A 25,446-nucleotide genomic window follows, 5' to 3' on the forward strand; every position below is an offset into this window, starting at 1 on the left:
CCGTCACGGCATGCTTTACACACTCAGACACGCATGAACGTTTTCACTTTTCTCTCGTTTAAACTCTCAAAGTTCAAACCTTTGTAGAAAAATAAGTCCAGAATTATAGGATGAAACCAAACATTGTTGCGTTTCTTTGGGAGGAAACTTACACACATACAGTGCAGCACTGCTAGGGTCTAAGATTGATGTAAATTTGACAAGCTGAACGCACTCTGCACTGTACAGGAGACACGGCATGAGATTGATTGACAATGGTCTACAGCCAATCAGGACGCAGAACACAATGTGCTGTAAAAAAAGAAAAAAGAAAAATTGCACAAAAAAAAATCTGCGTTATAATGAGGGAGCACTTTCATCGACAAGAAGACCCATGGTGGAAATAAGGTTGGAACGTGTACACGTGCAAACATGCAGGTGTGCCCTCGTGACGGCGACTTACAGTCTCACGTGTTACCTGGCCGTTACGATGTCTACCATCCACCTACACCAGGGGTCGGCAACCTTTTTGATGATGAGTGCTGTCTAAAATTTCCTCAGAAGTCAATGTGCCGTATGTTTGCATTAGCAATAAATAATATAACAGTTACACACTTATATGTGTTCACAGATGTTGGCAGCTGTCAGCGAATAGTAATCAGCTATTTTGAAACAAAAAAAGACTTTTTATCCATAACAGCAAATGAAGTGTACAACAGAAAATACAAATGCTGTTTATGGTCTCCTCACAACAATGTAAACAGACGCTACTGTGACAGTGATGTACAGTCTTGTTGGTATATGTATGATTTCTATACATTTTACGTCAGATAAAAACTTTGGTTGTAAGATTTAGAAAATTATTTAATAAAAGCTAAATATTTTAAATGAGAATAAGAAAGAAAAGTATTTCTTTGTGCCCCCCTCTCCCTGTTAATGCCCTACCTGCCCCCTGGCAACACTTTGCTAGACCCGCCCCTGCACAGTTACCAGCTGTCAGCTACATAAAAAAGGATCCTGGTGTTATTTGTCTCTCAGAAACAGTTCATAACTTCAACTCATCCATGTGACCTAAAAGGTAAACCTGTTTCTCCATCACCTGTTCAGCTCTGATGATCCAGTAAGGACATCTCCTGGTTTCATCTTCATGTTTCCCTCTCACCACATATCCAAACCGACATCATGACCAGCAGCTTTACAGCTGTGGCTCCAGCAAACATCAGCTGATACTAGAAATTAATATTAAATAAATTCTAACTACAGCTGATCAAGCTTAAACGTGCTGCTGTTGTTTACCGTGACATCCGCTGGTTTCCTGTTTCTGGCGCAAAGTGAGCGCGTGCCCAGGGTTGCCGACCCCTGACCTACACAGTAGTGATGGGGTTTCGGCTCTTCAGGTTGTTTTGTTGCTTTAATTTATTTATTATTAACAATAATATAAAATTATGCACAAAAGGAATTACTAATGTAAAAGAAAAAGTGGTTTTATTTATATATGTTTATATAAAAATATACACGGTGGCCCCTAGAGACAAAACACGTTTCTAGCGTTAACTGAACTTCAAAACAGCTACTGAAGATATGCGTAGCCTAATTTAGAGTTTAGAAATGTGTTAGACAGGATGTAGAATTATTGTAGAGACTCTGACACTGCCCTGGATGTAATAAAGGCCTGAGTGTGTCATAAACTTAGGAGTAGATTTCTAGGAGACCCTCCCCCAGTTTGAACTGTGAAAGTGAGACAAAGAGAGGTTAATGTTGAGTGGAAATTCCTCAGGGCATGCCTGGGTGGGAGTCTCAAAGTTTGTAACTGAATAACTTCGGTTTGGAAGGGAGATGGACTTTTATGACCCTCAGGAAGGCGCGTACATAGAGATATACGCACATATAGGGCTGCTCAATTAATCGAATTTTAATCACGATTACGATCTGGGCTTTCAACGATCATTAAATAAATATCGTCAAATAATCGCGATCTCAATTTCAGTGAAAATAATCGTGATTATCATTTTTGCCATAATCGAGCAGCCCTACGCACATAGTGCTTTAACTGTTACGCACACACGCCCATTCACTCACGTGCACTCACATAGACACACGGGTACGCGCACACACAGGCATTCACGTGCTCGTGCACATAGGCACAGACACAGAGTTTGCAGCACACCGTGGGGGTTGTATGATACAGTCGCTCCTACAAAACTGTGTTTCACAGACAAAGGAGTGAAGATTTTGCAGAGGGGCACCGGCCTGGCAAGTCTTCCCTTCTAGAAGATGCATGCTTAAATGAGATGAATAAAGGTTTTGTGAAATGACTACTGAGTCCGGTGCATCTCTGGAAGCCTGAGGAATAAAAAGAACCGGGGTGAAACTGATTTCCCGACACTACCTAGATCACTTAAATTACACAATTGAAAGCATGTGTGTATTGTTTGTGTATTTATACACAAATGGTAAATGGCCTGTATTTATGCAGCCACGAGGTAACAAAAGCTCAACACTGCCCCCTAGCATCCTGGAGCACTTCTGTTGTGTTTTGGAGTTTGTACGTGCTTTGTCTCTAGGGTACCGTAAATATACTTTTATTTATTCTCTCCACATAAAATGTAATAAATCATATAATACAAAAATCAACTATTCACATTTCAACTTTTAACTATTTAAATTTTCAGCTTTTCCCTTTTAAACAAATTTAAAGTGAAACAACACAAAACACTGCAAACACAACACAATTAAATATAAATTAAACTATGAAAACAAACAGAAGATGCATATTCTCTGTCATATGGACCTGCATGAATAAACTTTCTGAATCCTTTATCATCTGCAACCAAGTTGTGGATGATTACTATACCTTTCTAATGTGACGTTGTTGTCCCTGGCTCTCTCTCCCTCCTGCTCTGTTCCTGTGCTACTGAGTGTAACTACCGCCCCTCCCCCTCTGCCCAGCATAAAGCACAAGGCTCACGTCGTTCACGTCAAAGATCCGACTCTAAGAGCCGTTTCGTTCGCGACCGACACATCACTACTACACAGTCACAGCGCTAGCTAGCATTAGCAAATCTGCCCGCTGTTGGCTCTGAAAATCGAGATGCTTCAAAAGTGAGTCAAGCTTATGCAGGAACACACGAAGCCATGGTGCAATTCACCACATGCACAAATAAAAGAAATCTAACCTCTGACCCTGAATAAATGTGTGCGATAGGAACTTTTAGGAACTTTAGCCTGTGCTAAACCTGGCTGAGACCCATGGAGGCAGATGTGTCAGCACGAGGAGGACATGAGACCATCCAGACTGAGGAGATACAAGTTTAACTTGAAGCTTGTTATCGTGTTGTATTTACACTTGTCTTGTTTTACAGGCGTCTGTATTTAGAGCCGTGTGCCGCTAGCAGCTCTAATATTAACGACGCCGCTTCCTCTCCTCGCAATCAGCCGGCGTCTGCTCAGCGATGGCGTCACACGATCGCAGTGAAACGCTGTGCCTCAGATTCAGAGAGCAGGGCAGTGATGATATATCGAGCACTAATGAATTGGGAGCAGCAGCAGACATAAATTTGTAGTGTTCAGCGCTGGGGGGGGGAGAGCAGGGGTAAACACGATGGCTCTTCTTCTCTAATGTGTGTGCACAAGTCAACAGCTTGAGCAATTAAACAGATTACCATCTTCAAGTGTGCTCGCGAGCTATTTACACACACGCAGCTATGAGTGTGTGTGTTTACAAAGCACATAAAGCTGTTGACGCCTGCAGACACGATTGGATTGTGTATTCAGTTGCTTCGGGACTTCTGAGATTTAATTCCTGTTGGCTTGTGTGAGTTTGCACACCGACATGTGCGCACACAGACGTACTCACATCGTGCACTGATGTTGTAGACAGTCGGCTAAACATCGCCTGTTACGCTGTTGAAGAAATCGGTGTAAACTCAAACGCCACCACAAGGGAACAGTGAAGGGAACAAATGAGCCCAAACAAAGCAAACAAGGATACAAAATCCAGCATAAAAATGTGAAGCACAACAAACATCAAAGCCCCCAATCAAAGCTAACATCAATGAACTCGAATAGGAAACAAAGAGAGGAAGACGCAGCTGCAAGATTCAAATCTCAGCAGCAGGCCCGGGATCGCCTTCTCTGCTCTGTGACGACTAAAATATGTTCGCCCTGCTCAAGTTCAATCAAACAGCACCAACATAAATAATTTAAATAATTTCCCCCAGGGATCAATAAAGTATTCTGATTCTGATTCATGACAAGGCGGCGTTTCAGGGAACGCCCCCTCAGCTCAATAAACCAGCCCGTGTGTGCAGCGGTGCTGATAGCTGATCTATCAGCACCGCTGCACTCGATAACAGACGCCTGGTGTTAGCGGGATACATTCACGGCGTCTCGGTTCACATTCTCCACTCCACACTGGAGCGGGAGGGCGGAGCTCCCCTCCGGATCGAGGCGATGGATCTGCCCGTCAGCCCGGCGCTGTGACAGCGTAAATCACGCCTGCAGGCCGTGAGCACTAATGTGCTCTCGCTCAACTTAATCCTTAAATAAACACTTAAGAAGCGCGAGCTCGGCCTCTCCGTGCACACATTAAACAGCTGACTGATCGTAGAGTCGATACACCGAAGCTCTCACAGCGGACCGGGTCAAACATGGAGGACAGAATGCTAATGAGCCGCAGAGGTACAGTGTCTGAGGGCAGGAGCTCCATCAGGAGAGACGAGGACGATTTCATGATAATGACGAATAAATGTTTGACAGTTCTCACACTGGAGCTGCTCACGCAGGCCTGACTGCTGCCGCTGCGCCTCCGAGCCACGCATGCTTTGCGGATCAGCGTGCTTCATGTGCACTGGTGCATGCCACAAAGCTGATGTCATGCACAGGAAAACAGGCCGCTAAACGCATGGCTGACTGAAACACACCTGAACACGCTCGGACGCTTCGTTGCAGAGCTGAGACAAACATGGTGTCCATAGTTCAACAGCAGCACATCATCACGTGTCCGAAACACTTCTGTGTACTGAGCGTGGACGCCGTGACCAATCAACACTTGGCTGCGTCTCGCTGCTGCATTGGTCATGTGATTTGGACGCGTGGGCTTCAGAGGGTTAACCTGCGCTTTTAGACTTTCTTAGTCCTCCTGCCTTCATATTTCACACAGGACTGAAATACATCAAACTAACAACGACTCTAAAACAGGAAACGTGCCCCTCGCTCCGCCTCCTCCTACACAATCCTCAGAGAACTCAATAATAATTAATAACAACAGTGTAATCGTCCCTGAAAGCGTCCTAACCCCTGAGACTGAGGTTCACCCAAAAATCTACAACCTGAGCAGGTTTCTGTCAGACTCACAGGAAGTGAAGGCGCTGCTTTAGATTCCAGTCAGGGACGCAGAGCCACCGATCCTCCCTCAGAGGCTGGAAAACTCATATTTTTCAAGCAGCAGCAGGCGTCACCTTCTCCCCCAAACTGAATCACAGGAGGAGAAGAAACATGCCCTCCATCTGTGTCCCCGGCTCGGCTTTTATCTGCTCCCCCAGCTCTTCCTCTTCCTGCGCGATCTCTCGGGTCGCAGGAATATGCAGGAATATTTGCGGTCGCTCGGTCCCAAACTCACAGTTTGACTGAGTGGCCCGAGCCATCGCCGCCGCCAGCAGCAGAGCCTCACTGCCATGTCTGAATCCATCCAATCATCAGGCGGACGGAGCCGGGGCGAGACAGGAAGTGTCAACAGGTGCAAACGCTCGGCTGTTCAATTTGTAAAAGTTTGTGCGAGTCCACAGACGGCGCCTGGAAATAAACAGACCTTTAACATCGTCTAAAAAGCGCTTCTTTGGACGAAAGCAAACCGCCCGCGGCGCTTTGACGGCGCCTCCATTAATATTCACCTGATGGATCTGAGCACGCACGCGTCCCTGAAGGGTCAGCTGTCATTTCATCTGAACCTTCAGGGCCGGTGTTGTGCCAAAAAGTGATTGTCTGCCAAAAACTGATTTCCGGTATTTGCCAAAAAGTGATTGCTCGTATTTAAACTGCTATAAGTAACTTGTTGGCCTATAATATGTGAAACATATGTCAAATGCTTCCCTCATGGATGACACAAAGTCATATTGAGCCACAAACAACATTCGTGTAACAAGGTAGAAGCCGCAATCAGTTTTTGGCAGCGACTTTTATAGAACCTTTATTTATGCAGTTAAAAAAATCTCATTAACATTAAAAATGTCTTTTGTAAGAGTAAGACAGCAGAAATGGCAGCAAATATTACAATAGTTCTGTAAAAATATTGTAAGTGGGGAAAAAGGACCGGATTGGTTATAATGTGAGTACAATAACACAGAGTTATAAAGATACTTGAAAAAACAGATAATCTTTTAATTCTATATATAACCCCTTTGTAAACGCTGTTCACCGAAGTCTATTTACCAACATACGTAAAGATATTACACATAAAAAATACACGGAAACATTGGAAATCACTTTTTGGCACAACACCTGCACACGTTAAACTGGAGCTATGACCTCATTTACATCCTGGCGTCGCCGATGTGATGATGTTCTATCACGTGTGCACCAGCTCGCTGCGTTTCCACCTGCTGCAGGTACAGGAGGCGTAACCAATCCAAGCTCTCGGTTCAAGCTCGGCGGTGAGGCAGGCGATCTCACAGCGTGCCAAGCAATGAGCACAGTTTCAACAATGGGCCTCTCTCCATGCTGTGTGAGCCGCAGACGCCGGGAACATGACACTAACACCTGCATCCGGACAGACGCTGCATCGCACATGGGTTTGTTCTGTCTCAGACAGCCATCACAGCCGTGCCCAGAATGAGACACGCTTGTGCTGGTGTTAAACATTTGCACCTGTGCCTCTTCAGTTTCAGTTATTAGGACCTCCAGTAGCTCCGGCCATGTAGCTGCTGGTAAAAAGAAGGCTTCATGCGCTCTGAGCAAACCCGACTGTTCATACTGAACCTGATATTTTAATATCAAAGATCCCACGAGAATCCTCCACAAACACATCGAGTTTCTCTGCGACTGCGACTCACAGCGAGGTCGAGACTCCATCAGGAGAAGCACATGGCGACAGCGGAGAGAAAGAAGTTAAACTTTAACAGGAAGACTGAGTCTTCCTCTGTTCTCCACACAGAGGTGGGGTTTCTCTGCTCTGCGGTACGACGCTGAGCGGCTTCCTCAGTCTGGGTCTGTGCAGCTAACTCAGCTAGCTCTGCTGGAACGTCTTATTAAACCTGTTGTCTGCTTATTTGAAGCCTGCGGTGCTGACAGCTCCACTGTGCTGTGCTGCGATGCATTTTTATGAGCCTTACAGGTGCTGTGGGTATTTTATTATTTCATATGCTGCACGGAGGCGGAGAGCACAGGGTCCAGTGCCTGCTACGCAGAGAGAGCTGCAGTTCAAGTGAGGTTAGCGACTGAAGGTGCGACTTAGACCGCTGTTCCAGGGAAGCACGGGGAAAGGTTTCATCTCATTGGTCAGCAGGTTGCTGATTGACCCGTCGGACTAGTGTTTTGACAAAACGTCCTACTTTTATAGGTAGCGCGGATGTCTATCAACCCGGGACGAGCTGCCAGGTCAGCGAGGCTGAGCGCGCTCTGAGGCGCCCGAGCAAGGATTCGTTAAAAAAATGAATCCTTATTGAAACTGTAAACATTTTCTTTTGACCGACTTGATTCTGAAATTAAAATGAAACAAATAAATACAATTGATCAGCAACATTAACGACTCAAAAACCCAAACTCAGCCCTTCTCATATCTATGAAACACTTTAACCTACAAAGTCACAGTGAAGCCAGCGTCGGCACATTTCCTCGTCTTTGCTTTCAGGCAGTGTTGCCAACTCCTCAGTAAGGAAAATCGCTATTGGCTGTCCTAAATGTCGCTAGAAGTCGCTAAATGACGTCATCGCCTAATTTGCATAATTGGTCATGCTAATCTAATTGTAACCTATGTTGTTGGAGAGAGAAATAACATCGTGGAAGAGACATAAAGTGAGTAAAAACGTCCTAAATGCATTTAGAGTTTATTTAGAACTACAAATTAAATTTATTTTAGCAATTATTGTTTTTTAAGTCACAATTCCAACCCTGCTCCTTTACCCGGGCTTGGACCGGCAAAAGTGACCCGAAATAGGCGCTCTGGTGGAGTTACTTTGTGTGTGTGTTTATAAGTAGTTTTAAACTTGATCCACAAAACAGCATAAGAGTAAAGGAAGACCTGACTGCATTACAGTCAGTGCGGGAGCAGCGGCTTCGCTCATGCGCGATTCATTTGCAGTTTGGATGCACAGGTGTGAACGTCTTCTGCCCTGATAGCAGCGGGGGGACTATCTGGAGGACTGTCCTCCGCCTGTGAGCGCTTTGGCACGGGCGAGGTGCCCACGGCAGCACCGCTGCTTGTTAAGAGTAAAAGCGATACCCGCTTTCACGTCAAAAAGACGTCATAAATAAGTCTCCAATAACACCAGAAAAAGTCGCCAGATTAGTTGCTAGTCGCTTTTTAGAAAAAAGTCGCTAAGGGGGTCTGAAAACTCGCCTAATATAGCGACAAAGTCGCTAAGTTGTCAACACTGCTTTCAGGACACTTTCGTTTGTCCCGTTATCTCCGTCTCTTTTCGTCGCTGTTAAATATTTTTCCATTTCTTTTTCAGGTTTGTTTGCTGCACTTCATAACAACCCTGCCACCTACTGTAGTGGATGTGCAATTACACTTTATTCTACTCTGGCATAAAAAGCATGTTCCCCGGGGTCACACGTGCCTCCCCCCGCCATCGCACCACCCCACTGACTCCTCACGTCATGTGTACACGCTATCTCTGTACTCTGACATGTTTTGCTTTATTTGGGAGGTTTCTTGGTTTGAAGCAGTGACACAAACCGCTCTGTGGAAAAATGTGGCGTAAAAACTGTGATTTGGCTGTTCTGACACATCTCAGGTATTCATGCTTGAACCAGTGTGACCAGCATCAGAAGAAATAACCAGTCTCTGATGTCTGCGCTCATGCTCCCACGTCTGTGAAGAACTTATTAAATCTCGTTCAGCCCTCGTCGTGCATTCAGTTTGTGATTGATGTCAAGAATAGAAGAGCGAAGGCGAGTTTACCAGATGAACCCGGTACAGGATGCTGATCCCCAGAGTCATGAAGGGTTTGGAGAAATCGATCACCTTCTCTCTCTCCGATGTGATGGTGAAGCCGGCCACCGCCAGGTCCGCTTTCTGCTCCGAGACACAAACAGACAGAGCGGATTAGCAACACGCACAAATATCACTGTAGGCACGACCTCTGACGCCGTCAGGGAGGGACGGACGCCGGCGTGCTCTCAATGGTGAGATACAGAGAGGAAGAAGAGGACCAAGGATTAAACGAGCAAATGAGACAGAGAATTAGAAAGTGGAGGAGACGGAGGGAGGAGGTGAGGCGCTTTTAGATCGACCGGTGGAGCGTGAGAAAAACAAGTGAGAAGGAAAGAAATGAAATCAACATCAAAGAGAGGAGGAGGAGGAGGAGTTCAGCGCAGGTCTGAGAGGAAATCAGATACGACCCCAGCAGAGGTCAGAAGGATGGAGGGTGTGACAGAAGAGCAGACACGGTGGATGATTTCAGGTGTTGGTGAACAGAAACACGACGAGGAGGAGTTGAGGCTGCACAGCGGGAGCTCTCCTCTGTTATTCTGCTCTAATGGCTCCTCATTTATTCACTAATGAGCTCAACGACTTCCACTGAATCCTATTCATGTTCAACAGTTTTGCATTAAGCAGAAACACTGTGGGGGAATAATGTTTGTCTCTAATGATAGTCTCTGTGATCGGTGCCGAGTTTCATCATCACACAGTCCCTCCTCACAGCTCATCTCCTGCTGTTAGACGCATCATCCAGCCACAAACCCGCATTCAGTCTTTCAGGCTGCACTCTGGGTACTTCGGCTCATCATAATTACTGCTTTTGCCTCGGTTTTTAAATCGCCCTCTGAGTAACTACAGTTCATTCTCCTGCAGCACTCCTGATCTCTGCAGTCCATCATTTCTGTGGTGGCTCTGCAGGTCAGGCTCACTGATTTCAGGTTCAGCGTGTCCAATAGTTTAAAAGCTTTAAAGCTTCGACCTGAACTTACGTAATACCAGCTTTGAACACTAGGTGGCGCAGTGAGTCACTGTGGCTGTTTTTGTGGGCTTTTTTAACCTGGGTGCGACACTTGGGAACGCCGTCGGACTCAGAGTGACGTCCCGCCCTGAGAAACCTCTGGGGAAGTTGAAAAAAATCCCAGCAGTTAAAGCACTGCCCCCTGGTGTTAGATTTGAGCTCCTGTGCTGCCGATGACCGTCCCCGCCACGCCTGACTGATGCCTCGGCGGTTAGAACGCCGTCTCTCTCTCAAAGCTGCAATTAAAGGCACAGCTTGGTTCCAAATGTTTGAAGTGCCTGTGCAGAGATTCTGCAGCTTTTAATGAAATATTGATTTCTTATTGTACAGAAGTCATTGTTGAGGCTGCAGCAGCCGCTGAATGCATTACAAGTTAACAGCGGCTCCCCGGGGGGAGGGCAGGACGCTCAGAATGCCAGATAGAGCTTTTGTTCTCGGCGGGGGATTCGGCGGGTAAATCACGGAACTGAGACGGTCCCGTTTCAAGCTAAGACTCTTAAATTTAGACAGCTAAAAGTGAAAGGATGCTTACAAAATTTCCCCTCCCCTGTGTCGGTGTGAGGCGGTGAGGAATCAAACATTACAGTCTGTAGGTGTACCTAATAAAGTGGGATGGGAGACTACAGTAGTGATTTGGAGGCCTGCAGGGTGTTGATGGGGAGGAGAGGCAGACATTTAAACACTGAGACTTAATGCACAGACAGAAGTTACCATGTGAGCTGTGTGCAGTCTGTCAGCATGTGCAGAGGGCGGATCGTCTGCGGGTGCACGAGCCCACATTTAGTCAAAAGCCTTTAATCTCATTGAATCTGTTGTCAATGCAAACGTGAACACTCGTGTTTCCTGTTGGAGGAAGTTTCTTTGTTTGCAGTAGCGTTCACCTTGGCGGGTGAAAGATAATCTCATTACACTTTGAGTCAACAGAGTGGATCCAGGTAGGAGCGTTTATCTGGACCCCAGACACCTCCTGCTCCTTAATTAACACTTAATTGATTAACGAGTAGACACTTGTTAAACCAGTTTCACCCATTTTCATCAGACTCCTGTGTGCGTGTGCGTGTCTGTGTGTCTGTGTGTCTGTGTGTGTGTGTCTGTGTCTGTGTGTGTGTGTGTCTGTGTGTGTGTCTGTGTGTGTGTGTGTGTCTGTGTGTGTGTGTGTCTGTGTGTGTGTGTGTGTCTGTGTGTGTGTCTGTGTGTGTGTGTGTGTGTGTCTGTGTGTGTGTGTCTGTGTGTCTGTGTGTGTGTCTGTGTGTGTGTGTGTGTGTCTGTGTGTGTGTGTGTGTGTGTGTGTGTGTGTGTCTGTGTGTGTGTGTCTGTGTGTCTGTGTGTGTGTCTGTGTGTGTGTGTCTGTGTGTCTGTGTGTGTGTGTCTGTGTGTGTGTGTATGTGTGTGTGCGTGTGTGCGTGTGTGTGTGTGCGTGTATGTGTGTGTGCGTGTATGTGTGTGTGTGTGCGTGCGTGTGTGTGTGTGTGTGTGTGTGTGTGTGTGTGTGTGTGCGTGTGTGTGTGCGTGTGTGTGTGTGTATGTGTGTGTGCGTGTGTGCGTGTGTGCGTGTGTGTGCTGTGTGATTTATTATTATTACTGAAGGTTACTCAACACCAAGCTAACATGGTTAGCTGGCGTTAGCTGAGGTTAGTTCATAGACTGTTAGCCTTGATGGTTAGCATTAACAACCTGCTAGCTGCAGATAATCATGTTTGGTTCTGAAAGCAAAAGCAACTAGATTTTTAAATCTTAATATAAATGAGTAACAGTAGGTGGACATTAGGTAAGGCTGCACTTTTTGCAGCGATCTCGAATAGAAAACTATTTCTGTATCAGTGATCTGTTTTCTGTCTGCTTTCAGAACCAAACATGATGAGCTAGCAGGTTGTAATGCTGCCTTCAGTAATAGTAATAAATCACACAGCAATAGTACATCGAAGATACTGAAGGGGCACATAACCCAGGTAGCTAGCACAACTAAAACAAGCTATTTGCAGTAGGCTAACGTTAAAAAAAACGTACTTCCAGATGTTTCTTTGGGTTGGAGTCTTTTGACGCTGAGAGCAGCCTGGTCCCTGACAAACAGAGTTTGCATTGCACGCTTTCTTCTTTAAATGTGAAGTGGTGTGGGAAGTTCCAATTAAGAGATGCATTCCTGCCCGTGCACTGCTGAATACCACCTATTTAAGCAGTAACTGTAACAGTTACTCGTATTTTGTGTGTTTAATACGTAATGCTGGTACATGTATCCTCCCCAACACTGGCAGTAAAGACGGTTCATCGCTGCTCATTTTTGAATGAACACACAAAGTAAATAACAGCTTCACAGGAGCGTGTTGGTTTTCATCCTCAGCACTATTTGATTTAAATTCTTGGAACAAAGTGATTTTAAGGCTCAAGCTTGTATGTAATTTAAGCTCCTCCTCCTTCACTCACCCTGTTGATGAGCTCCCCCACCATGCCGGTCCAGCTGCCGTTGGGCTCTGGCGCTCCGTACAGCCCGTCGTCCACCAGCTTAATCTTAAAGGAGAACTTCAGGATGTCTGCCAGCTCCCGCAGCATGTCCACGCAGAAGCCCTCATACTGATCGTTGCCCTGGTACTCCTGGTAGTTGGACTTGCGCATCACGTAAGGGTTTTCCTGTCAGAGAGGAAGAGGCGGCTCAGAGCAGCAGGTCCACCCACCACAGACGCTTTGTCACAATCAGATACGAAAGGCTCACCAGTATTGTGGTGACGACGAGCGACTTGTTGGCCAGCGTCTCTGATGCGTTGAGGTCCAGGGAGGTGGAGTTCATGGCCAGCGTGTTGTTGGAGTACCAAATGCCAATCTAAAGGAGGGGCGACAGAGGAGTTAGAAGCAGAAACAGAGAGACCGAGGACGGGAGGAAAAGTGTTTCTAAGGTGGAAAACGTGATTTTTCTGTCAGGGTCAAAGTTCAGACCAGAAAAAGGCCGACGCTCTTCCAAAGACTGGGCCTCCATTAGTCTGATGACATCACCAGCGTGTCTGTCTGCTTTTAGGCTTTTTTCTTTCTATCAAGTCAGGAGATGTTGCGTAAGCACCGTAGGTTAAAGGTCACAGGCCGTGCGACAGTTGGTTAACGTTACAGAATTCACTGCTCCAGTTTCCATTTGTTCAAGCCTGCAGACGACTTTTCTCTTACAGTCGGCTTGACTTCGAAAACAAATAAATCACGACACACGGATTAGTCGATGACGTGTTTGCGGTCGAACACTGTCAGAGACAAACCTGCGAGTGCTCACACGTCTGTTACGTCTCCATAACAGTCGAGTTAGATGACAAAGACGACCCAGAGAGGAAGGATTAAAAACCAGTCTGGGATAATAAAACACGAGGAGGAGGGAGCTGAACGCTGCTGCTGCTGCAGGATCAATGCTGGGATCAATAGAGGAGGATCTGGCTCCTCCCACCTCGTCCTCTGGGTTAAATAAGCTTGTAAACACCTACACGCTGACCTCACGCCAATCCTATCCCATCTCCCAAACTCCCGACCTTAGCCGACCTTAGCCGACCCCTCGCCCGCTGCTGTGCATGTTTTAGCTGTGAGGAGACGAGCTGTCACCCAGAGGACTGGCTGATGGAGAGCGAGCACCACTCCCATCTCCATCCGCACGCCTCCGTCCTCTCGGCTTTAATTCACGTCCAGCATGTCTCATCTATCTTTGCCTTTGCTTTCTTTACCCCTGAAAAACATTCGCTGAGGGTCATCACGCAGGATTTCCACCATGACATTAATACTAAAAAGCCGTTGAGCGTTTCATTCCAACGCTGCTCCTGCTGCAAGCACACAGTGTCCTGGCCTAGTCTGGGAAGCCCACCTGGATGAGGCTGCTTTGATACCTGAAGCTACACAAGCGTAAGGTTGCATTAAAGGGGAAGTGTGCTCATATCACTGAATATTCATGCAAACTGCTGCAGTGAAACAGCGAGGAGAGTATAAGTAATCCGTGTAAGCACCGGCTCAGGCTTCAGACAGCTTTAAACTCAACTCTGATTTGCAGGAACGGGGATATCCTCAATCCTGTTAAGTCTGACATCGACATCCATTTCTGGCTCCTTGGGTTCCATAAACAAACACACCCGAGGCTCAGCTGATAGTTAGAGCTTCTCAGTGTTTCAGTGGTTCTCGTGCACCTCAGGTGTCTTTCACGTGTTTCGAGCTGCTCGTGCTTTCCTTCCTTTGGACCTCACTGCTGCCTGGTGGCCTCCTGGACCGCATTCTTAAAGTTACAGTGAAAAGCTAAAAACACAGACTCTCGAATTACAGCTGAAAGTCTGCACTTTTGTTTGATTTCAGTCCTGTGTGGTGCAGTGCAGAGACAAAACTACAAACGTGTGTGTGTCCAGCTGATTATGGACCAAACTGTGTCAAAGAATAACTTGATTGTTTCATGATTACACTAGAAACATGGATAATGTCCATAACAGCAGCACAGTGCTGAGGTAACTGTGTGAATCCATTCGGCTCCTGAAAATGTGAAGCAAACTTAAATGGGTTTGACTAGAATGCATGAATCTGGACCTCAGTAGACGCCACAGAGTAAATGAGGTCAGAGTTAGCGAGAGCAGCAGATCTATCAGGATGAAAATCAATTTGGATTCGATGCAGGAAGCAGAGCAGCCTGAAGCAACGACCTTATCGAAGGAGCGGCTCATCCTCCGGGGAGCACGAGCGCGCTCTTGTGTTTGAGCTGCAGCGTAAATCACGCACTGTCTCGTTACTTCTCACGGGAAGCTTCACCCCTGGTACACGAGCCCACCTGACCCCGGGCTGACCTCCATTGATCTGCAACCTTTTAATATATGTATGAGGTCGTAAATATGTGCGCCGAGCCTTCAGGAAAAAATTGGTTTGCACTGATTTTATCGACGAATGAGAGAAGGGTTTACTGCAGGGCAGACGGCGCATCCTGCACGACTTTTAAGGTCACTGCGTAGAACATCCACGCTCATCCACCCGCCTGATCTAAAGGCACAAATTTACATCTCTGCGGCTGAATGATGACCTAATCTCTTTCCTGTCAGCTCCCCACTTGACCCTATTTGACCTCTGACCTCTTTATGGCCTGCAGGGTGTTTCTCCAGGATCTTCAGGGTGTAATTGGTTCTCTGGCCTTTGCTGTTGAACTCGATGTGACCTGTCAGACCGTCGTACTCCACCTGATGACACACGGGCAAACACCAAAGAGCAGGTTAGCAGGTTAGCTAGGTGCAAAGCTAACTGAACGTTGTGCTATATTAAAGTAATAATAAGATAATATCAGTAGATGGAATACAAACGTTAGTCTACTTTAATTCTACTCAGCTTCAATGTGAAGAATAAGAAGGAAAATAAAAGCACATCTATTTCCTGATTGATAACGACATGTAAAGAACAGCATGACGCTGCAGTGACATCACCCGCTGATGTCACCATCTTTGTGACGGGCACCTAAGGTGGTCATGTGTCATCATGAGGTAACACGCCCTGAGGCAGGGCGGCTAATTTAAGTTTAAAGAGATGAAATTACTACTGAGTTCAGCTCATCAGTGCGGTTTCTCCTGGTGGGAAAATTAACCACGCCCCCCACCCTGAAGCATGACCTGCTTTATCATCTGTTTTAGTGAAAGAGGACCTTAATGTCCGCACTCAGTAAGACCTCAAACTAGCAAACGAGCTCGTTGACTCATTAGGACGGCGCTTATGGAGGCCATAAATCAGTGAGCCGTACACTTCTTTGTACAGCCAGAGTCGCCTCCTGCTGCTCAAGCGGCACTACCACATCAGCTTTACTATTCAGACCCAAAGGCTACAGTCATCTTTTATATACAGTCTTTGCATGGAGTGACTGCAAACCATCCTGTCAGTGCTAACCTGAGGGTGAGAGAGCTTCACACCCTGGACTCTCTCCAGTAAACTGTTAGCCGGATTAGCTGCACAGACTTGTTAGCAGCTAGATGACACTCGGCATCTTTATACGGAACAACAGACTGCGTTGGCGTTCACGTTAAGGATGCAGAAAATCTGGGAAAGATGTTTACAGCAGCTCAATGTGAAGCTTTATTACAGGCTGCACTTTAATCTGACACACACACGTTTTCATATCTTTGTGGGATATCTCATTGACATAATGCTTTCCCAAGCTGCTAACCTTAACCATCAATGAACCCCGAGCCTAACCATCACCATAACCTAAATGTAACCCTGACACTTTGAGTCTCAAACACGCCTTTAAGCTCATGGGAACTGGGATTTAGGTCCCCACACAGATATCAATACATGCTCTCACACACACACTGGAAATAGAAACTGAGACAACAGGAGAGACAGACAGTTCATCAGATCAGTGACGCTGCTGCTGCTGGTGTGTGTGTGTGTGTGTGTGTGTGTGTGTGTGTGTGTGTGTGTGTGTGTGTGTGTGGTGTGGTGTGTGTGTGTGTGTGTGTGTGTGTGTTTGCAGGAATGTGCAAATAAGTGTGAGAGATGTGCAGCCAAGCGTGCATTTTGTTCCTTAGTTTATGTGAGTTATGTGTAATCGAGTGCACATACACTATGAACGGGTGTGTGCGTGTATCTGTGTGTGTCTGTGTGTGTGTGCGTGCGCACCACTCAAGATGAATTACATCCCAAAAACAATGTGGCGAGAGAGACGGGGAGAGGGAACGCGGTCTCTGGTTGCTGCCAGGCTCAGTGCAGAGATGATGAAGTGATGCTCGGAGAGCAAGCAAAACAAATGGAGAGAGGGAGCGGCATCCTCAGAGGATGGAAAAAACAAGAAGTGGCAGACAGACAAAGACGGGGGAAGAGGAAGACAGGAATAAATCAAATGGACATGAAAATGAAAGAAGGAAGGAGGGAGGAGGCCTCCTTCCACGGGTGCAGCTCTGCAGCAGCTCGCCGTGTTAAAACCAACAAGTCCTCTAAATGCTGCAGTGCTGAACGCTCCTGCTGCGAGCTCAAATCCCTGCCAGTGTTTCCACTGAAATATGAAGTGTTTCATACCAGCAGCATCCACACCCACCTACAGCCAAGTTCACGCCTTCTACTGAGTCCCTGCCTATTTGGAAAAAACAGCTTTCAAAGCTTTTAAAAAGCTGAAATGTCAGAGACCACACGGCTGCATGGGAACCAAACCTACACCAGCACAGAGGTGAAACCAGCGTGCTGCTGTACTGGCTCATCCTCCAGTGTCTGAGCTTTTTAAACTGGAAACACTGCTGTTAGCACTTCCATCCTTTGGCCTGTTCAGTGAATGGAAGCAGAAGAAGAAGAGCTGCGCTCGCTGCTGCTGAGACGACAGTAAACTGTGAGCCCTTCATCTCTACATTACCCATAATGCCTTTCTGTGAGATGTCTGTGGGCCTCCTCTGATAATGCGTGAGGTGTGTCTGTGTGTGTTTACCATGCGCAGGTAGTTCATGAGGCTGGTGCCGTGCTGCCAGATGAGCGGGGAGGTGCAGCTCAGCGGCTTCACGCCGATCTCCTGACTGCGGTTCAGCTCTCGCACGGCGCTCACCACCACGTGAACGGCGTCGAACATCAGTGCTGACGACAGCTGAGACAGACACGGGTGAAAACATTAAAGCATGAATGGGTTCAATAACTGACACAGCAGAGCGCTCTGATGTCGCAGTGGAGGAGCTGCCTGTGTGCTCGAACTTTTCCGTCTCTGTGAGGAATAAATACGATGACTTCCATCAGCGCCGTTTTACTCTGAGAGACTAACCAGTGTCAGCTGCTTCTCCCAGCCGGACACAAATGTGTCGCTCTCAGTCCGACACTCGTGAATGATCTCTGCAGCTCGGCCTCTACGAGAACATCTTCCTAATGTGTTTCACATCTGAACCCTATGAGTGATGCACAGATCTGGACTGTCCATAACCCAACTGTATTCATGTAAATGACGAAGGGTGATGACGGAGGATGCCGGTACATCTGCACTCTGTTGGTTTTAATGCATCTGTCTGATGCACACGAGTCACAGAGTTCTGACATCACGCCGTTCAGCAGGTAGCTTGCTTGCTCATATTTTGCTTCCAAAAAGCAAAATGTTCTTGAGCAACAGTTCTTCAGCTTTCTGACGGTATTTCAAAGTTCGTCTGTCGGTCCAGTCCTGGTGCCTGACCATTTGTTTCTGTCTGTTAAGCCTCTGAAGCCTCAGAGTTCACACTGAGCTGAAGGATGAAGCTGCTCACACCAAATATTCAAACTCTGTTCTTGCCTATTATTATTCCATGTATGTTTGCATATGTTATAATGAACCTCCAGGATTCCTGCAAAATCTAAAGAAATGAATGGTGACTTAAGACTTTTGCACAGTGCTGTAGTGTGATTGAACTCCTATTAGCCATTAAGAGTACTGGGTGAAGTTAAGAGCTTAAAAGCTGAGATCAGAATAACATCAAGAACAATCTGCTGCATGTGTCCTGTTCATTCAGCATGCTCTCCTCCACATTCCCCACTGCAGCCCACAAAGCTGCACAAGACCAAAACTCCCAGAAACAAGGATAAAAAGCTGTGTTTGTTGGTGCTCCTACAGCTGAAGACGCCGGGGTATTGATAGCAAGAAGAGGAAAATTAAAGCCCTCCTGCTATCAGCGGCTCTCAGCGCTGGGCTCAGCAATCGACTCAGTGATCCTATCACAGTCTGACGTTCTGGTCTGTTTGGTCAGTTGTCAATCAAACTGACACTCTGAGGGAATCAGACAAATTGTACGGAGGCAGAGCGGCACAGTCTGTCAGCGGCTGATAAAGAAGACGGATGTATGACCGAGTGTGATTGGAGTTCTCTCCGAGTCGATAGTTTCAGGGCTGGATGACAATAACTAATTACAGACTGAAGAGAGACAGATAGACGAAGTGAAATCAGAGGCAGGAAGAGTGAAGAGTTCTGGTAACTCCCAGTCCCAGGTTTGCTCCGCCTCCTCCAACATGGACCATAACTTTACTGAGGAGACACCGGGCTGTAACCGACATGCCGGCACAAGTGATTCTCACACAAGTGTTTGGACTCATTATTTGTAGTTTTGGCTCTATCCTCAAAGATTCCAGATGTGACTGAAGGACAGCTTTCAGTCCAGGTGTTACTGCAGGTAAGGAAGGGTTACTGCAGGTAACGAGATGTTACTGCAGGTAAGGAGGGGTTACTGCAGGTAAGGAGGTGTTACTGCAGGCAACGAGGGGTTACTGCAGGTAACGAGATGTTACTGCAGGTAAGGAAGGGTTACTGCAGGTAACGAGATGTTACTGCAGGTAAGGAGGTGTTACTGCAGGCAACGAGGGGTTACTGCAGGTAAGGAGGGGTTACTGCAGGTAAGGAGGTGTTACTGCAGGCAACGAGGGGTTACTGAAGGTAAGGAGGGGTTACTGCAGGTAACGAGATGTTACTGCAGGTAAGGAGGGGTTACTGCAGGTAAGGAGGGGTTACTGCAGGTAAGGAGGGGTTACTGCAGGTAAGGAAGGGTTACTGCAGGTAACGAGATGTTACTGCAGGTAAAGAGATGTTACTGCAGGTAAGGAGGGGTTACTGCAGGCAACGAGGGGTTACTGCAGGTAACGAGATGTTACTGCAGGTAAAGAGATGTTACTGCAGGTAAGGAGGGGTTACTGCAGGTAACGAGATGTTACTGCAGGTAAGGAGGGGTTACTGCAGGTAACGAGATGTTACTGCAGGTAAGGAGGTGTTACTGCAGGTAAGGAGGGGTTACTACAGGTAAGGAGGTGTTACTGCAGGTAAGGAGGGGTTACTACAGGTAAGGAGGTGTTACTGCAGGTAAAGAGATGTTACTGCAGGTAAAGAGATGTTACTGCAGGTAAAGAGATGTTACTGCAGGTAAGGAGGTGTTACTGCAGGTAAGGAGGGGTTACTACAGGTAAGGAGGTGTTACTGCAGGTAAGGAGGGGTTACTGCAGGTAAGGAGATGTTACTGCAGGCAACGAGATGTTACTGCAGGTAAAGAGATGTTACTGCCGGTCAGGAGGGGTTACTGCAGGCAACGAGATGTTACTGCAGGTAAGGAGGGGTTACTGCAGGTAAGGAGGGGTTACTGCAGGTAACGAGATGTTACTGCAGGTAAAGAGATGTTACTGCAGGTAAGGAGGGGTTACTACAGGTAAGGAGGTGTTACTGCAGGTAAGGAGGGGTTACTGCAGGTAAGGAGGGGTTACTGCAGGTAAGGAAGGGTTACTGCAGGTAACGAGATGTTACTGCAGGTAAGGAGGTGTTACTGCAGGTAAGGAGGGGTTACTGCAGGTAACGAGATGTTACTGCAGGTAAGGAGGGGTTACTGCAGGTAACGAGATGTTACTGCAGGTAAGGAGGTGTTACTGCAGGTAAGGAGGGGTTACTACAGGTAAGGAGGTGTTACTGCAGGTAAGGAGGGGTTACTGCAGGTAAGGAGGGGTTACTGCAGGTAAGGCGGGGTTACTGCAGGCAACGAGATGTTACTGCAGGTAAGGAGATGTTACTGCAGGCAACGAGATGTTACTGCAGGTAAAGAGATGTTACTGCAGGTAAGGAGGGGTTACTGCAGGCAACGAGATGTTACTGCAGGTAAGGAGGGGTTACTGCAGGTAACGAGATGTTACTGCAGGTAAAGAGATGTTACTGCAGGTAAGGAGGGGTTACTACAGGTAAGGAGGTGTTACTGCAGGTAAGGAGGGGTTACTGCAGGTAAGGAGGGGTTACTGCAGGCAACGAGATGTTACTGCAGGTAAGGAGGGGTTACTGCAGGCAACGAGATGTTACTGCAGGTAAGGAGATGTTACTGCAGGCAACAAGATGTTACTGCAGGTAAAGAGATGTTACTGCAGGTAAGGAGGTGTTACTGCAGGTAAGGAGGGGTTACTACAGGTAAGGAGGTGTTACTGCAGGTAAGGAGGGGTTACTGCAGGTAAGGAGGGGTTACTGCAGGTAAGGAGGGGTTACTGCAGGCAACGAGATGTTACTGCAGGTAACCAGGTGTTACTGCAGGTAACGAGATGTTACTGCAGGTAAGGAGGGGTTACTACAGGTAAGGAGGTGTTACTGCAGGTAAGGAGGTGTTACTGCAGGTAAGGAGGGGTTACTGCAGGTAACGAGATGTTACTGCAGGTAAGGAGGTGTTACTGCAGGTAAGGAGGGGTTACTACAGGTAAGGAGGGGTTACTGCAGGCAACGAGATGTTACTGCAGGTAAAGAGATGTTACTGCAGGTAAGGAGGGGTTACTACAGGCAACGAGATGTTACTGCAGGTAAGGAGGTGTTACTGCAGGTAAGGAGGTGTTACTGCAGGTAAGGAGGGGTTACTACAGGTAAGGAGGTGTTACTGCAGGTAAGGAGGTGTTACTGCAGGCAACGAGATGTTACTGCAGGTAAGGAGGTGTTACTGCAGGCAACGAGATGTTACTGCAGGTAAGGAGGTGTTACTGCAGGTAAGGAGGTGTTACTGCAGGTAAGGAGGGGTTACTACAGGTAAGGAGGTGTTACTGCAGGTAAGGAGGGGTTACTGCAGGTAAGGAGGGGTTACTGCAGGTAAGGAGGGGTTACTGCAGGCAACGAGATGTTACTGCAGGTAACGAGATGTTACTGCAGGTAAGGAGGGGTTACTGCAGGCAACGAGATGTTACTGCAGGCAACGAGATGTTACTGCAGGTAAGGAGGGGTTACTACAGGCAACGAGATGTTACTGCAGGTAAGGAGATGTTACTGCAGGCAACGAGATGTTACTGCAGGTAAAGAGATGTTACTGCAGGTAAGGAGGGGTTACTGCAGGCAACGAGATGTTACTGCAGGTCAGGAGGGGTTACTGCAGGCAACGAGATGTTACTGCAGGTAAGGAGGGGTTACTGCAGGCAACGAGATGTTACTGCAGGTAAGGAGGGGTTACTGCAGGTAAGGAGGGGTTACTGCAGGTAAGGAGGGGTTACTGCAGGCAACGAGATGTTACTGCAGGCAACGAGATGTTACTGCAGGTAAGGAGGGGTTACTACAGGCAACGAGATGTTACTGCAGGTCAGGAGGGGTTACTGCAGGCAACGAGATGTTACTGCAGGTAAGGAGGGGTTACTGCAGGTAACGAGATGTTACTGCAGGTAACGAGATGTTACTGCAGGTAAAGAGATGTTACTGCAGGTAAGGAGGGGTTACTGCAGGCAACGAGATGTTACTGCAGGTAAGGAGATGTTACTGCAGGCAACAAGATGTTACTGCAGGTAAAGAGATGTTACTGCAGGTAAAGAGATGTTACTGCAGGTAAGGAGGGGTTACTGCAGGCAACGAGATGTTACTGCAGGTAAGGAGATGTTACTGCAGGCAACAAGATGTTACTGCAGGTAAAGAGATGTTACTGCAGGTAAGGAGGGGTTACTGCAGGCAACGAGATGTTACTGCAGGTAAGGAAGGGATACTGCAGGTAACGAGATGTTACTGCAGGTAAGGAGGGGTTACTGCAGGTAACGAGATGTTACTGCAGGTAAGGAGGGGTTACTGCAGGTAAGGAGATGTTACTGCAGGTAAGGAGGGGTTACTGCAGGTAAGGAAGGGTTACTCCAGGTAACGAGATGTTACTGCAGGTCAGGAGGGGTTACTGCAGGCAACGAGATGTTACTGCAGGTAAGGATGGGTTACTGCAGGTAAGGAAGGGTTACTGCAGGTAACGAGATGTTACTGCAGGTAACCAGGTGTTACTGCAGGTAACGAGATGTTACTGCAGGTAACCAGGTGTTACTGCAGGTAAGGTCTGAGATGCTTTTAAGTCTGATCATCCTTCCTATTGTAAATCCTGTGTTTCCATCCATGAAGGCGTTTCCTGGTTGTAGACCTGTCAGCCTCCTCCAGAGGTCCTCTGTGAAATAAATGACTCTGTGGTCTCTCAGGTCTGTTGGTGTTGCTGAGCTGCTCGGTGCGTTGCTTTGTGTCCTAATTAACTGTTAGTTCATTTCATGAATCAAGAAATGAATCGTAAGTACAGTACTACTTAAGTATAGCATAGTGACAGTGATTTGCTTTGGGCTTCCGTTTGTCTTCGTCCTGAAAACAAACCTCAGGTGTTAAATCTCACTTTGTGTCATTTCAGTTGGGAACTTTTCTTCTTTTCTAATTGTTCAGTAACATTCATAAACTTCCCAATCACAAAGTTCATCATGAAATCCATCCGGCACTTTAAGTGAATAGATATGAGCAATAACCCCGGGGATACGATGCTGTTTGCAGTGACTGAGGCAAACTCGTTGTTGTCATAACTGTTATCTTTATTAAAGCTGGCCTTATCACTCTGCTGATCTCAGAGCTGCAGATGAGACAAAGCGCTCTGATGGGACAGATTTGCCCTGATGTGTCTATTTATTATGGATCAGGGCAAAGACGCAGACACAGCGACAGATGAAGACGCTCTCCGGGCTGAACCTGCTGTAGATGACTTACTTACCTTAGCATCTCTAAATATCACACCTTGATCTGCTGATTAACACCTCTCATTATCCCAGGATCATAATTTAGCTGCTTCATTATGTCGAGCAGTGACACTGAAATATTGTGTGGCTGTGGCACAGCAAAGGGCAAGCTAACATTTCACAAACATCAGGATTTGTGCCGGCCTTTTCCCCACGTGCAAGAGAAGCTTGGTATCCAAGCAACTGTGCAGAAGTCATTAGACGGAAGCGTTTCTTCAATCTTACTCTTTACTGACTTCTTTCTTTCCTGTGTCAGGTTGGTAGTTAGCACAGAGATCTACTGTCCTCTGCACAAATGTGGGGGTCCACCTGATCCACCTGAACACCATGTAGTGAGTCAGCCTACAGCTCAGCTCCTGTAGAGGAAGACGGGGGTTCTTATCGACTGCTCCTCCAGGTCTCCAGGGTGGAACAGTTAACTATAACTATACTGGGCATGTCTCCACCTCATGGACCAGCTCAGGCTCCTCCTCTCAGGGCCAGCACATGTATTACTATCCTGCAATATTACAGCATGGCTGACCGAAGCACTGTGCTTCCAGCACACCTTACAACCAACACTTCCAACGCCTCTGTGATGTTGAGGCGCGCTTCACGGTGATAAATAGATCACTGATTGGCTGACTTCGTTTGCGAACATCACATATCTCAGGAAAACCAAAGAGCAGCTTGTGACACAGTGACCCACATTTGTGCAGGAGGCTGAAGGTTAGCCTGTGTACGGCGGAGACACGCTGCTCAGTAACTGTGTCAAAAGGACACCAGTCTCACTGCGTGTGAATAATGGGCACTGTTTCGAGGACCCGTGAGCAGCTCGTCGGCCTCTCTTTGTGCAAACTAAGCCTACTCACACCTTTCATCGATTCATTTCTGACTTTCTGCTTTTGCTTCTTCTCTAAAAGCTACATTTGCATTTGAACCTTTAAGCTGAATAAAGACAAGAAGTCTTTTAAGCACTGAGGATATCTTCTAACGGTTCTGATAGTGTGGCAGTAGATGAGGTGAGGTGAGACGCTCTCGGGGTCGTACTCTGTCCCGTCTCACCGCGGGTCCCGGGTACGGGCTGACGTCGCAGCCCTCCCTCCAGGACAGGTTGAGGCTCCTGATGAACTCCAGGTAGAAAGGATGGCTGATGTTCAGCATGGAGAAGCCCACGATGTTTGACTGATCGTTCACCACATCGTCAAGTCGCAGGAGGGGGAAATCCTGAAGACAGAGACAGAAAGAGCGAGTGAACAGAAGAAGACACGAGCGGCCGCTGGGACGTGCAGATACCACGGAGGGGTGGAGAATCTGAAATGCAGAGGGAGAAAGAGAACAACAAAGCACAAAGAAACAAACAGCTTTAACAGCTTGATTGGAGTTTTCTTTGCCGGCTGCACAACATCAAGCACAGTGTTTAAATTCAGAACAGGGACGCAGAGAAAAACACTTTTCTTTCCTTTTTGTTTGAAAAAAGATGGACATCAAACGCCGGGGATTTCAAAGAACTTCAAATAGTCCTTGAAGGCAAGTTGGTGTCACGCTGAGCTGTGCTGCTGAAATAAACCACAAACTGTTGCTCAGCCCTCGCAGGGTTTGTGTTGTGCAGCAGATGCTGACAATGAGATGTTTAGCTGGAACGAGTCGGGAATGCCGGCAGACTCCAAACCAGCCGGCTGCTGGCTTCACCTCCGATCCCCTCGACAGTACAAGCTGTGCTCAGTAATCGTGTTCCCCTGAAAAGAATGAAGAGTTCCTTTGTTTTCAGCTGAGCTGAACCGAAACGTATGTTGTATGTTGTAACCCCTAAAAGTGCACTTCCTCTGTTCACCACCAGGGGTTAGGGACTAACTGTGGGAAGAGAGGCTGCAGCCGCTGCACAGCCACACTTAGGCTGTATCCCAAT

General features: G+C 47.2%; 1 protein-coding gene across 2 annotated transcripts in view; it reads right to left on the reverse strand.

Moving 5' to 3' along the window:
• LOC113014774 (glutamate receptor ionotropic, kainate 5-like) overlaps positions 1-25,446 on the reverse strand; it is a 214,240-nt gene that overhangs the window by 19,466 nt on the left and 169,328 nt on the right. Inside the window, exons 9-14 of one of the 2 annotated variants that reach the window (XM_026156512.2) lie at positions 24,603-24,764; positions 17,530-17,682; positions 15,203-15,307; positions 12,847-12,954; positions 12,561-12,764; positions 9,101-9,214 (exon numbers count right to left, since the gene is read on the reverse strand). In XM_026156512.2, the coding sequence (XP_026012297.1) occupies positions 9,101-9,214; positions 12,561-12,764; positions 12,847-12,954; positions 15,203-15,307; positions 17,530-17,682; positions 24,603-24,764 (846 nt within the window). Of the gene's footprint in view, positions 1-9,100; positions 9,215-12,560; positions 12,765-12,846; positions 12,955-15,202; positions 15,308-17,529; positions 17,683-24,587; positions 24,765-25,446 lie in introns of both variants that reach the window. The other variant, XM_080296443.1, reaches the window with a different exon arrangement.

This window comes from Astatotilapia calliptera, chromosome 22 (assembly GCF_964374335.1).
Source record: "Astatotilapia calliptera chromosome 22, fAstCal68.1, whole genome shotgun sequence".
Taxonomy (NCBI): domain Eukaryota; kingdom Metazoa; phylum Chordata; class Actinopteri; order Cichliformes; family Cichlidae; genus Astatotilapia; species Astatotilapia calliptera.